Source organism: Podarcis liolepis (genome assembly GCF_965112155.1).
Source record: "Podarcis liolepis genome assembly, chromosome: 9".
Taxonomy (NCBI): Eukaryota; Metazoa; Chordata; class Lepidosauria; order Squamata; family Lacertidae; genus Podarcis; species Podarcis liolepis.
The window spans coordinates 57104208-57119357 of record NC_139564.1 but is presented as its reverse complement, the minus strand read 5'-3'; the positions used below and the strand labels follow the sequence as shown (position 1 = coordinate 57119357).

General features: G+C 42.7%; 1 protein-coding gene across 1 annotated transcript in view; it reads left to right on the top strand.

Annotated features, from left to right (window-relative positions):
* Positions 1-15150, top strand: part of MTUS1 (microtubule associated scaffold protein 1) — a 104059-nt gene that overhangs the window by 22513 nt on the left and 66396 nt on the right. The window contains exons 5-6 of the mRNA XM_083459775.1: positions 1014-1200; positions 12159-12344. Coding sequence (XP_083315901.1) covers positions 1014-1200; positions 12159-12344 — 373 coding nt within the window. The remainder of the gene's footprint in view (positions 1-1013; positions 1201-12158; positions 12345-15150) is intronic.

The window sequence follows — 15150 nt, the reverse complement described above, 5'->3', positions numbered from 1 at the left end:
CCCTCACTTGATGCTGGGGTTGGAGAAGGCAGTGTGAATCTCTCGAGGTCCTTCTCCAAAGCTCAGCGTATAGCATATGCACATGTCAGAGGACTGTGCATGTTTGTGTGTACGCACTGATAATAGCAAATCGTGGCTTGTTACAAAGCCAAACCAAAACATTTGGATCCCTGCTTCTAAACAGGACCACTGAGCGAGAAAATCACCTTCCTCGACTCCACTAGTGGGTTTTCATAAAGCTGTCTTTTAATTCACAAATTCTTAAGCAAGATAATACTGAAATAATGTTATGAGTGAAGGACTACTCACTTAGGAAATCTGTCTCAACTCCTGCATTGGTTTCATGCTTTTACCTCTGGAGTGAAGGTTTTGACTTGACTTGAGGCTTTTAAAACAAAGGTGAGGAGAGGAGAGGAGAGGAGTGGGGTGGGACAGGTGCACAGAGGGATGATGGGGATGTTGTGTGGTTGCATGACTACCTACGCACATTTTGTCCTTCACATGTTCAGGCTGTGCACCTAAAGAGGGCTAATGCCAAAACTATTATCTTAGCTCTTGTTCAATGGCATCTCTTAACATCCTTTTAACATCTCCCCCCAAAATTTCATTTGAGCAGTTCCCCTGATCCCTGTAGAAGCAGAGGAACTTACACTTTCATGCAATACATTTTTTTAAAAAAAACCTTCATATCATAATTAAATACCAGAAGTGATGTCCATAATCTTTTGACCACAGCTGTTCTTTCTTTCTAAATTAGAGCATGTGGGTGGCTGTCAGCAGGACAAATGTTTGCCTGTTGATGTTGGGATACTCTTTAATTTGAGACAAGCCTTCAGTTCATGTTCAATCCAATGATTCTCCATTAGCCTCTCTCCATTATTACCTTAATGCTCCGCATTAAAGTGAGCCTAATACTATATATATCTATATTGCTTATAGATTCACTTTGTAGTTGGATCATGACTGCTTGTTGTTGTTGTTTTTTACCCCCCACGTGCTCCTGAACCATATAGGTTTCTTTGCCTAAAGCAGAGGCAACCCAAGGACAAAGTTTACCCAAGGACAGGCCTGTTGCCGTGAGGAATATGCCGGCCTCCAAGATTGCATTCCGCTCCAGGAGAGGAAGTGACAGCAAAAATGGCCACGCATCTAAAATTTTATCTCCTCCAAGAGCAAGAGCAGTCCTGTCGTCAAATTCTGGTGAGAAAAACTTTTGTTAGTTGCCTGTTTTGTGTGGAATCTCCCATGACAGTGCATTGCAAGTAGCCCAGTTTTGGAATTCTGTGCCTGTGCGAAATGCTTCCTGCACGTCACTGTTGACGCCAAGTCACTGCTGGTCATTTCCCCTCCCTTCCCCTCCCCTGCATCTCCTCAATTTTGACTTTTCAGCTGCAGAATGCATGAACACCTAATCCTGTTCCGTGAGGAAAGAAATGGGAGGTTTTATTCTGCTTAGATCTGTAGTTGTTGACTGTCCTTTACTTGGAACACCCCCTCTTCCTGGGCATGGCAGTTCTTTGGAAGTGGAAACCTGCTCTGGGGGGTGGGGGGTGGGTCGTGTATCTGCTGCTGGCGTGTGCTGGGGTCTGTGCAAATGGACTTTGGTCATGAGACCACAAACTCCCAATTTCCACGATCTCTGCAGAGCTCAGATTATTCTAGTGGCAATTATGTGGTCTTCTTTCCCTCGTGCATATAAGCTTGTGTGACTACTGGTGCTGGAGTTGGCGAAATGCAGAGTATTTTATAGCAGTAGTGGCACATTAAGGAGGCTGTGTGGTTTGCCCCGTAGCCCAGTCATGTGTGCATGCTTTTAAAGTATATTGTATATTTAACCCTTGTGTATTTAACCAGTTGTGAGCCCCCCATCAGTACCAGGATTGCGGCATATGGGCTTTCCTACTATGCCATGGTCCCAGTTAACTACTTTTCTTCCAAATATGGCATTTATGCATAACGGAAGTTTATTATTGCTGCCAATGTTAGCTTCTCTCATGGGGAGGATAATAGGCTGGGACCACGATTTGAAGGGAAAGTGAATAAAGCTGCTCCCTGTATGCTGCAGTCCTGATTGTGGACCTGGGGTTTCATTTTATAGAATAAAAACAAACACCTTAAATGTATACACGTGTACCCATCTATTGACTATCTTTAGCAAGTCTCCAGTCTCATTGGCTCTGCTTTCTCCTATTGTGGAACCCCAAGATGGACCAAAAACGGCCAGATGCAAAAGACATAGAATGAAAGCACAGCACATTCTGAGCCTAGGGATCTGTTTTCATCACCAGAACTGAGCCCTTTCACGCATGTTCACTCCTAGTTACCCCTAGCTTATTTCGGCAGCCTAATGTAGGCTGCAGTGGGGTGGAAATGTCATTCTGTTGCTGTTGCTATTGCTAAACAATTGGGAATAGGAAGCCCCTGCCAATCACTAGGGATGTACCAGTAGATCCTGAACTATCTTCTGCCCACACCTGTTCTAAGAATTGCAAACTAAAAAGTCAGTCTGGACATGTAAAGTTAATTTAGAAAACATACCATCATTTTAAAAGCATGCAAACGACTTGTTACCCAGAAAAACCAGTTTTAATTGTCCTGACTTTCCCACCCTCTTTAAAGTGAGAAACAACCCAAACTAACGTAAGTTTGTTATGTATAAACAAAGTGCTGGTGATCTGAAAAATTATTTCTCAGTTTTTATTTTTCATGTGAGGTCTTTTGTAAAGCTGGGTGTTGTTGCGTTTTTGGTTCTTCAATGCAACCAGACTTTTTTATGCTTCCATACATACAAAATCTTATTTAGTGGGAGGTAGGCATGCTGAAACAAACAGGAAAGGTTTTTTTTGCTCTTTCAAAACAGTAATTTATAACTTCACAAAATCCACCCAGTTTCAGTTAGCTTGTGTCTGGAGGAGAGAGTTTCTCAGGCAGTGCTTTTCAGAGGGGTGGGGAAAATATGCAACATAGAAAAAGCAAGTTCTTGGTGTCCATTGAGTCTAGCTAGAATAAAATCTTATGTGTACGCAGCCAAGTCTTTCTGGAGCCTTCCCAATTTTCTGTTCTTAAAGGCTTTTTATCAGAGTAATCATTATTTGGTTAGTGGTAATGATGGGTGAGTGTCTTAGTTTCAGTTTCAGAGCTAGCTGCTACTGGCATAGCACACTTTTTCCTCACTTAATGTAAGTGGAATTCCAAGCTGGTAAAATGTTCTCCTCTTTCTTAATATCAAGAACTTTTCTTTGCATCACATTGGCGAGCCTTGAGGGATGGAGAAGCTTTAAGCATGCCTGGAACAGAGTCTTGTCACTGTACAGAATGTTTTATCCATGATTTCACGTATATAAAAAAGAAACATGAAATAGGGTTTTGAACAAATACTCTGTCATTTAGCATAGGTGCCAAAGGTCATGCTTGGTTGCAAGCCAACTATAGATTATCTGAGTCATTCCTAAGAGCCTGAATTGTGGCTTGGCAAGACCACAGCATATACATGACAAAATTGTTAAGGAATTCTTGAGTGCCATGAATTTCCTGCTTCTCCATACCGAGTCATGGCCGCACTTACATATCTGGAAAAAAATATCCTCCATACCATCTTCCATTGCTCCTATTTTGGGGAGGACAGGAGGTTGGAGATGTGACACAGCCAAAAGCAGAAGGCACTTATGATTTCTGTTTCCCTTCAGTATTATTACATTATTATTATTATTATTATTATTATTATTATTATTATTATTATTATTATTTTATTACATAATACAGTTGTACCTTGGCTCCCGAACGCATTGGGAGTCAAACATTCTGGCTCCTGAACAAATGAAAACCGAAAGTGAGTGTCCCGGTTTTCAAACGTTCTTTTGGAAGGCGAATGTCCTACAGGGCTTCTTCGGCTTCCGATTGGCTGCAGGAACTTTCTGCAGCCAATCAGAAGCCATAGTTTGGAAATCAAACAGACTTCCAGAACGGATTCTGTTCTGCTTCTGAGGTACGACTGTAATACATTTATTGACATAAGGCTTAAAACATACTTGATGCAGAGGAGAAAATATTTGCATTAATATAATTTTAGCTGTTCTTTCCACTAAGGTGAGTCTGGCAGGAAGAGTTTGAGTAAGCTCAAAGAAGTGAGGCCAAAACCCCATCGTCTGTGAGGCTTTACAGTAGTCATGTGAATAATTAAGGGATCACCCCGCTGCTCTGTTTGTCAAACTCCTCTTCCAGAAAGGATCCTGTGGCAGGGCAAAACTTCCATGAATTGGGAATGGAGTCAATTTTTATGGATTAATTAAAACAACTTTAATTGTTATTGTGTTCTTCTTGTTGTTCAAATCCCTTCTGAAGGTGGAGTTCCTAGAAAGGCTCAAGCCCATTCCCAGTTTTTCTTTTAAAAATAGTCAGTTGTGGATGTCTAAGCACTTGGGGGAGACGAGCCTCCAGTTATAATCCCTCAGTTCCAAGGTGTGCTGTTCTACTTCCCTTGCTAAAGGCTGAAGTGCTAGAAGGTGACAGGCCAGACACACTTCTGGATCTGCTTAGCACACAGCTCAGTTGTGGAATGGGAGTCCCTTTCATACTGGGGGAGATAAGAAAGGCCACTTCTCAACGTGCAGCCTTCATGTTTTGACTTGTTTGCTTTTTTCGTACTGTGGCTGAGCAAGTGTCCGTCTTCCTTTACTTTCACCTAAGTGTTAAAGGGCATCTAGTTCAACACTGGGAAGAAGAAAGGGCAGAGCCCAGGCTGTGTAGACAGCTAGCTTCTGTGCTAGAGATGGAGGAGAAATTTGATTTGATATGAATTTAAAGCCAAATCTATCAAACTCACACTTTCTGAAATGATACATGAACTGAAACACAGCTATCCTTTGAAATTCACACTTGCTCGATGCAGTTCTCCAAACAATGTATTAAAAATGCGTATATTTTGGGGGGAAGGAAAGTGTGCATAAAAATGAAAATATTAGTAAAAATAGCTTATAAAATCATCATATTGGAGGAAACGTGCTTGCAAAAGTGTGTGCTTCAGTCAAAACTGCATATAAAAATGTGTTAGGAAAATCCATTAACTTTTTAGTGCAGGTATTCCTTGCAACTCACTGCAAAATGATGAGAACTGAATTTAAGATGGGGGGGGGGGCGGTGAGAAACCGAGAGAACCGAAATGGACAGACCCTTCCTTATTGTGTTCTGAGCACTGAGCCACAGAATGGTGGCTATGGATAATGCATATCCAGTGATAAAAGTGATGCAGGAGAGATATATACTCTGCCTTGGGCTAAGTACTCTCCTGTGGTAGATGTGTGCACAGTTTGTTGTGAGGTTGTTTGAGAAGCAGTTGCTGCACATCCTACTTGAGTAGGCAAATAGTGTTATCCGTTCAAAGTTGACTTAAAAAATAACACACGCCCCCTGCTTATACTGCCATCAAGCTTTGTACTTCTAGCAACAAACCTTTTAACATGGTTTGGGTTTCAGTTGCCATCCTTTATAAAGTAAACTGAGAAGAATTAAATCCAAACATGTCATCTGGCTTTTGATAATGATGCCTGTAATTCTTTCTTTCATGATGGCCGAACAGTTTGGCTTAAACTGTGGCCAAAACTAGACATGTGGTGTTTATCTTTCCTTATCTTTTTTTTTTTTTACGTGGCTTAGGGAGGCTGTGAATTGGATTTTTTGTGTGTGTGGTGAGTTGTGTAGTCTTTCCCCCTGATTTTTCTGTTTGAAATGGTCCCTTCTAGCTACTTTTCTGCCTGTGGAGGGGAAAGATATAAGGACTTTATCTCTTTCCCTTGGATGGAAAATCAGCTGGGGGGAAATAAGCGGTCCTCCCTCCACATTCCTCTGCTGAAATTCAAAGCCTTCCAAAGTTGCTTTTGGCTTGGAAAAAAGTAGGAGGAGATGCATGCGATTGCATGTCTAGACTAGGTCTCAATTAGTATTTATTAAGTAGTGGGTTGACATAGTAGCCGGCACAGCGATTTCTTCAAGTAGCTCTTTTATTAAGATAAGCTGAAATAGAACTGACTGCGAACAGCTCAGCCGGCCTGTATTTATAGGCAGCCGGCTGACAACATTGTAACCACAACAGCTCAGAGTTCCCGCCTAAACTAACTGCCGCGGACCTGAGTGAAAACTACCTACAGACCTGAGTGAAAACTATATACAGTATCCCCCTGCTGGCCCAGGGTGAAACTACACTACATAACACCCCTCCCCACCGAGATAAGGCGTTAGTTACAATCGTAATGGTTTCCTTATATACAGCACTACGCGTAATGGTTCAATTAAGCACAAAAGCATATCGGTTACATTTCCCATACTTAGACCAACAGTGATACCTGTCCAACAACATAGTCCTTTAAATAAGTTGGGCGCTTGGAAACTCTGCCAGACCGCCGGGGACTGGTAGCCAAGTCCGGAGGGCCACACAGTTCTCGCTGAGGCTGTGGTGCGACCCTAGGTGGCGTTGGAACCAACTCCCCTGGATCCGCTGCTGTGGGTGGAGCCTCCGCAAGTGGAGTGGTCTGAGTCTGTTCTGAGACGGCTTGGTTCGGCTCCACGCTGGCAGTTTGCGTGGGAGGTGTAGGTGGGGCCTCGCCATCTGTACGTGTCTCTTCTGGAGCCGCAAGCGCAGTTGGGGGCACCTCGGTAGTGTCTAAGTCGCCAACCCTGCGCCTAAGCTGGTCTATGTGTCGTCGCCACAAACGTCCGTCTTCGAGTGCCACCTGGTACGAGCGAGGTCCAGTGACTCCCACTACTGTGGCTGGCACCCAAGGAATGTCCCCCACATAGTTCCGGGCAAAGACCTGGTTTCCTGGGACAAATGACCGTGGTGCGTTGGCACAGCCTGGGGGTTCAGCCACGGCAAAGTCTGGGTGTAGCCGGTCGAGCGGTGACCTGAGGCGGCGGCCCATAAGCAGTTCAGCAGGACTCCTCCCTGTGGCCGCATGAGGAGTGATGTGCTGCACGAACAAGTACTCGGCGACCCGCTCATGCCAGTCACCCCGGTCCAGGCGCGCCAGTGCCTCTTTTGTCGAGCGCACCATTCTTTCCGCTTGCCCGTTGCTGGATGGATGAAAAGGTGCCGTTAGGGCATGGCGGATGCCCAGTCCCAAAAGATACCGCTCAAACGTACCTGATGTGAACTGCGGTCCGTTGTCAGAGACAAGGACATCAGGACACCCATGCGTTGCAAACAGGCCTCGCAGCACCCGGATGACAGCTTCGGTAGTGGTGGAGGGCATCAGGGCGACCTCCAGCCATTTGGAATAGGCGTCCACCACTACCATAAAGGTCCGGCCGTGAAAGGGGCCAGCCAGATCGATGTGCACCCTCGACCAGGGTGTCTTTGGCGTCTCCCAGGTGTGTCCCTTAGCTGCCGGTGGTGCAGGCCTCGACTCTTGGCACGCTTGACAGGCGGATACCCAGGCAGTGATGGCATCGTCCATAGCTTCTCTTGGATCGTGTCCCATGGTGTTGCCTGGACTGCTTCCGGCGCAACCAATGCTCGGGCCGTCTCAAACACCTCAGGCCCACAGAGGCTGAGGAATAGGCCCCGCTTCCGATCCACTGATACTGCTGTCAGCTCGTTGGCTTGGAGGTAGCAGTCGAACCGAGCGAGGTAGGAGTCCCATGACTCAGAGGCTGGCGCAAACGGCGGTAGAGGCACAAATGAAGCCATGATTCCGATGCCGGCGTGAAGGGCGATGGATGGAACACAGTGCTCTAGCCAGAACAGTCAGCTCTGAATTGGTTCTGCCCAGTGATTTCGCTCAGTGATTTCGCTCTGTGATTTAGCTCAGTTCAGAGGCTGGCTGCATCTGGCTGTGCTCTGATGTCCATCCTATCCCACCCTCGTCGCCAGTATTAAGTAGTGGGTTGACATAGTAGCTGGCACAGCGATTTCTTCAAGTAGCTCTTTTATTAAGATAAGCTGAAATAGAACTGACTGCGGACAGCTCAGCCGGCCTGTATTTATAGGCAGCCGGCTGACAACATTGTAACCACAACAGCTCAGAGTTCCCGCCTAAACTAACTGCCGCGGACCTGAGTGAAAACTACCTACAGACCTGAGTGAAAACTATATACAGTATCCCCCTGCTGGCCCAGGGTGAAACTACACTACATAACAGTATTTGTCTAGTCCAGTTGTATATTTACTGTCTTTGAATATATTAGTTATATTCAAAATGCTGACTTTAGTAGAAGCAGAAGAGCAAATTAAAAATCTTTGCAAAGCCCTTAGCAGATCACATCCTAGGATGCAACACTATAAGTCACCTAAGTGCATCTGTATATCATTTCTCATTATTGTCCAAAGGATGGCTTGGGTTCTCATCAGCATTTTTGAGAAAGTAAAGTTAGTTATCAGCATCATAAACAATGAAGTAAGCCTGATTGCGGTGGACTGTATTGCAGGAGGAAATAATTTATGATTGGCAGCTGCCTAAAAAGTTCTGCCCTGACAAAGGTGCTGAAATAGTGTAAGTACTGCATTTCTCAAACAGCAATTTCATATCCTCTGTGCAAGATTTGGACAGAGAAAGCCAAACCTAATGACTAATCCTCTTCATCCAGATGTCAAATGTTTGGAAGCATTTGATAAGCTCAGAAGCTAAGAAGGCTCATCAATCTTTCTCTATTCCTTGCCAAAGGATATTGTGATGCCTGTTTGCATGATGAGGGGCTGAAAGTCCGGTGGCTGCCAAGATTTTTAAAAAATGGTAACAGCAATCAAAATAGCCCATGTAAACCATTAGAGTTTAATCCAGGTGATTTGGGGGTTTTGTTTTGGTTTTTTTTTTGTCACCCATAACTATTTTTTGCCAGGGCTTGCCATGGCTTGAATCCAGAGAGAATAAGATCTCTTAATAATGTTGCTCATTCACTGAGTTTCTACCCTGATGCATCAATAGAATAGAAACAAGATGCTTATTTTAATTATTATTAGGATGTAGCTTGTCCAAAATAAATCTGCATTTAAAATTGGTCATGCACCTGTTTCTGATACACAATTCCTACCAGTCATTTTTGCTGATACTTGTGTGGTTCCATTTTCCGTAGACTTCCAGGACGTTGAATTGACATTATGTGTGTATGTTGTTGTTGTTTTTTAGACGTAGCATTGGTAAAACAAATTCATATAATCTGCTTCTTATTTTTAAAAGTGCTATTGATTTTCTGGCCAGTTATTATATGCACCCATAATAACTTTGTTCCTGGAGCACATAGCATCTTAGAGTGGAGTTTGGGGAAAACTGATGGTAGGAAGGAGGGGGTTAAAACTCCCCCTCTCTTGGGGGCTTCTACACCAGTACTATCATGCAGTTGATGTAGTGTCCAGTTTTAGTCATGCATGCGACTTGTGCTTTTTATTTTTCCAACAGCAGGGTTCACTGTCCACTTATTTGATGATGGTTTACTTGGATAAAGTCAGTTTAGATTGTAGGGAGAAAAAACAATGAAATAGCTGTTTGGACTTTTAATTTTTCAGTTGTTTCTTTTATTTATTTATTTATAATTTTATTTTCAGTTTTCAAAAGTTTACAGATACACACCTTACAATCACATGCTTCCAATACAAATGCATATTAGACTCCCCCCCCCTTTGTGGTTTTTTTTTTGGTCTTATTTAAATTTTTAGATCCACTAGTAACATATTTTATTCTTGGTGTCCCCCCCCCCCACAGACAAATCTTGTAATGTCTCTTTGCCACTCCTTGAAGCATTCTGTTCAATGGAACTGTTTGAAATAAAAACAGCATTTTTGGTAGCACATTCATCTTAATAACTGATATTCTTCCCAACAATGAGAGGTTTATCCTCCCCCAAACTTCCAAATTTCTCTTCATTCCTGTCCATATTTTAATATAAAAAGGTAAAGGACCCCTGACAGTTAAGTCCAGTTGCAGGCAACTCTGTGGTTGCGGCGCTCATCTTGCTCTACAGGCCAAGGGAGCCGGCGTTTGTCCGCAGACAGTTTTTCTGGGTCATGTGGCCAGCATGACTTAGCCGCTTCTGGCAAAACCAGAGCAGTGCACGGAAACGCTGTTTACCTTCCCGCTGGAGCAGTACCTATTTATCTACTTGCACTGTGTGCTTTTGAACTGCTAGGTTGGCAGGAGCTGGGACTGAGCAATGGGAGCTCACCCTGTCACGGGGATTTGAACCGCCGACCTTCTGATTGGCAAGCCCAAGGGGCTCAGTGGTTTAGACCACAGCGCCACCTGCGTCCTGCGTATTTTAATACAATTGTCCTTAAAGATATTTATATTATTGGGTTTTTGCCACACTCCAAGGTATTTGGGCTTTTTCTCAATTAAGAGTCCCGTCGTGTCTAGTAGCTCCTTTTTTAATTGATCTGTTCAAGTTGTTTAAGTTAAAACAGCTAGTTAACAAATTCAAGTGGTAGAAGCTTTTCTTTTGGGAAGTATGGGGCTACAGTTACCTAAGCAATATCAAAATGTATTTATGTATGTGACCACTGCCACTCAAGTGATTGTTGCCCAAAGATGGAAAGAAGAAAACGTTCCAACCAAAGAAGAATGGCAACAGAAGCTATTTTAGAATACTCAGAAATGGCAAAACTTACTGGAAGAATAAGAAACAAAGACGATAAACTTTTTAATATAGAATGGAAACCATTTGTTGAATATTTACAAAATTATTTTAAACAAATTGAGACATTAGCAGGATTGAAGTAAAAACGTGCAGTGACAAAAAACATATATTGATTATCTGGGATAAATACCGTAATAAATAGGGTTAACTTGGAAATGCAGTAAAAAGTATAGATATAAGAAACCACAGAACGCGGGGGGAGGGAAGTCAAAATATGATGTGTGGAATAATTTGAGTCTATGTTTGGTGTTTGTTGTAAAATGAAAACTAAATAAAAAATAAAAATAAAAACAAATTCAAGTGTTAAGTAAAAATGCAAAAGCTATTAGGGTTTCTATACTATCTTACAGTGCCATCTGGTGTTGAGATTTGGCGGCATTGTGTTTTTGTGTTGTGTGTGTTTTAATCGCCTTTGCCAAATTTGTGCTTTTGAGATTCTGTCTCTCAAACAGAACTAATCTTTTAACCGGCTGACTTAAAATGGAATTGGGGAGCTGATGATTTTGCAGGAGACTTTCAGGGCATGAAATGCCATCATTTCTAACAATTCCTCTCCGGTGAACAGCAGCGCATCTTACCAACCTCTAAACTCCCTGAAGTCTCATAGAGTTGGCACAGAACTCTTGAACCTGCACACCTACCCCCCAGAATGGGTTAAAACCTGCACTTTTGCAAATATCTCCAAGCCCACTTCTGGTCCTTAGGACTGTTTCTCAGAAATGACAAATAACTGGTGGCGCATTTAAGAAACTGGTGGTGTATTCAAGAAAGGTGCGTGCGGGTTGGGTTGTGGGTGTCAAACCCAGCCAGAATGGTGTGGAAGCTTAAGTTACAGGAGTTGTGCTGAAAATCTCCTTGCCACTGAAAATGCCTTTTAGAAAATACTGGCTGGGAAGACTACATTCAGATCCTCATACAGTCATTTAAGTTATATTCTAACTTATCTTGTGGGGTATTTGTATAATAAAATGAGACCGCCTAGGTGTGCCACCCCAAGCTTCTTGCAGAATGAACAGGAAACAATGTGATAGATGCTGATACAGTGGTACCTCGGGTTACAGACGCTTCAGGTTACATACGCTTCAGGTTACAGACTCCACTAACCCAGAAATAGTGCCTCGGGTTAAGAACTTTGCTTCAGGATGAGAACAGAAATCGCACGCTGGCGGGGCAGCGTGAGGCTGCATTAGCTAAAGTGGTGCTTCAGGTTAAGAACAGTTTCAGGTTAAGAATGGATCTCTGGAACGAATTAAGTTCTTAACCCGAGGTACCACTGTATTTGCCTACATTGTACATCCTTATTTTGGGATATTTTAACACAAAACAGCTCTCCAGAATCACACCTGTTAGCTGTCATGATTTTTAGCTTCTGCCACATCATGATATTTATTCTTACGTATGTAGATCTCCCCAGCTTACTAATGCCTTAATGAGACAAAAGCAATGCTTTTTATTTTTATTTTTTTAAAAACAACTGTTTTAGAGATTACTACTTTTGTAATCTTTGTTAGTGACTCACTCCCTTTTTATGCTAGCAGGAACAGAAACGTGTTCTCCCAAGGGGAGGCTTGCATCTGTGAAAGCCTTGCCAGGATCTTGGACCAGTTCTGCTAAGCCGAGTCCCAAATCAAAAGTGCCTGTCAAAGGACAAGGAATACGGAGAACACCTAGCATTTCCTCTGTCAGTAGCACTCAGAGTGACCAAAGTACACGCAGCAATAATTGTAAGTCATTTTTTGTTAATCCATCTCTTTTTTTAAAAAAAGATAATTTGAATAAAACCCTAAACGGCTTAAGTTTGTCCTTATGGCACTGATGGTGTTGTGGCTGTCCTCATCCTTGCAATGTTATCCTAAATAACAGGTAGAAAACAGTAACTGGAAAATGCTCATGTTGTTGGACCCCCTGATGTTTGCAAATGTGTACCCATGTCACTGAGCAGGCAACACAATCCACCAATGGCAATGGAAATAACTTGTGGTTTAAGACTAGCTTTCATTGTAGTACGCGGTCTTTATGTACAACATTGTTCCTTTCTGATTTTACAGCAGGTGTCTTCGTTTTGTTAGGCTTTCAAAATAAGTTGCTGCTTATGAGCTTAGACCAATTTTTACAAGCACGCCGTTTAAGTACCATTAAAGAATTAATACTAAACAGCCCCCTGACAAAACTTAACTGTTGCCTGCTTTGATACTGCCTTAAATTGTAGGGATATGGGGGGGGGGCGTGTAGCAATGGTGCTACATATTGAAGCCGCTGAAATCTTCTATGTAGAGAGGAGAGATATTATGCTAAAACCTTGTTGAGCTGAGGAGGCAAACTGCAGAACAGCTTTATATATATATATAGGTTTATTGCATTTCCCTTTACTTACTCTTTCCTTTAAAACAAACATTCCCTCTGTACTATTTTCTTTAAAAAACCATTTAAATTTTGCAACATTCATCTCTCCTACAAACAGATTGGCTCTGAACAGACAGCCATGTTGGGGGTTTTTTTTTTGGCTGCACAGTTTACTACGGTGCCTGACTCACCTAAGGAGGTTGTAAATGCTGCTCTGTTCCGTTTTTTCTTATACTCTGCTCGTAACAAAGGGGAGGTCTTTTTGCTTCATAACAAAGAAATGTGGTGGTCTCCTTTTCAGATTAATTGACGACTCTTTCTTAGCTTGATGGCTAGTTGGCTTAATCTGTTTTGTCTCCTGCCTTGAAGCTTACAATTTTTTTCCACTCTAATTCACTAAGAGCAAGCGTGGGGAATACGAGAGAGGGTTGAACATGGCTGCAGTCTTTCGGGCTTTGAGCTTGCTTTGATCATTTTAAATGACTATACCAGGAGGACTTCGCAGTTGCACAGAAACTGACTTTTCTCCTCATATTTTCACCAATTCTACCCTAACGCCACCGGCAGATTCAAGGAGCCACTGCGATATTACCTTATTGACCTTGCTGGTAGTGGGATCTTACAGCTTTTGTATAATCCCTTTGTTAGCCACATTTACTGGGAGAAGAAGTAGGTGATCATCCTTTTTAAAAAATATATATGTGTGTGTATATTCAGGGGCAGAATGTGTTGACTTATTGAATAAAATGAATGTGTTAATTCTGCATGTGTTAATTCTGCATTGCTTTTTAAAATTGTGATTTAGGGAGAGGGGGAGGAGGATGAATGTGTTCAGTTTCTGTCTAACAAATGTAAGCCTGACCTGCCGTCTAGAGCCGTAATCAAATCTGGGGGATATTTTAGCCGAATGCATTTCCAACTGTAGAGCTTTGTTGTTTGGATATTGCATCCTTTCTCCCCTCTTTTTTTTATTTCAGACTTAATTTCACACCCGCTCCTTCCCAAATGTGTGTGTTTGTGTGTGTGTGAATGTATGACTTTACTGAGCACAGTTTGGAATCAGACGCATCAACAGCCCATGGGAGACACCATACAATCTTACACTGATACATGTTTGGAGCATTCTAAGGTCATAGTAAGATGCTTGTTCAGTAAAGTGGTTGGAATTTAAAAAAACAACAGTGCATATCTGTAAAAGGACCTTTTTCTTAAAGCAAGTGGAAAGTAACAATTCTGTTGCTTTGTGTGCCCAGTGCTTTATGTCATTCTCTCTCTCTCTCTCTTTTTAAATGTAGTTTCTGCAGTGTGTGTGTGTTTTGAGACTGGGCTGTTTTTCTTTCCCCCCAACCCCTGCCCCACCAGCCACCACCACCAGTTTTAAGGAAACTGCCTTCCCTTCAGCAATGGTTGAAACTGAGTTTATGCAGAGTTTTTAATAGAACTATTCTTGTGCTATAGTCAGAGATGGTGTTTCAGATATGCTGGAGAGGGCAATGAGATGAGGAAGGAAGAAAAAGGCTGCCTTATGCTGAAGTGACATGAACAAAATAAAATATAAATGAATAAAATCAATTAAAAACCAAATTTAAACTATGTACCATCCAAGAATACAGTAAGGACTAGTCCTCCCCCCTCTCCACATGCCCCCAAAGTGTGGGTTGATAATAATAATAATAATAATAATAATAATAATAATAATAATAATAATAATACCCCACCCATCTATAATTGTTTATTTCCTTAACATCTGATGGGAGGGCGTTCCACGGGGTGGGCACCACTACCAAGAAGGCCCTCTGCCTGGTTCTCTGTAACCTCGCAGTGAGGGAACTGTCAGAAGGCCCTCGGAGCTGGACCTCAGTGTCCAGGCTGAACAATGGGGGTGGAGACGCTACTTCAGGTCTACTGGGCTTAGCCTGGTGCCTCAAAACGGACAGTGATGGTGCCAGACATGGAGAGCATTCCATAGACTGGGAACCACTACTGAAGAAGCTTGTTCTCATATGTCTACCCTCTACACCTCTCTTGGATGTGGCACACAGAAAAAGGCCTCTGATGAAGGCTGTGTAGGGTCTGGGGTGGTTCGTGTGGAGGGGGGGTAGTCTTTGAGGTCCTAAGATGCACCTTGAATTGAACCTGGAAACTTAACCGGTAGCCAGTACAATGCCAGAAGTAGTGTCATGGGCT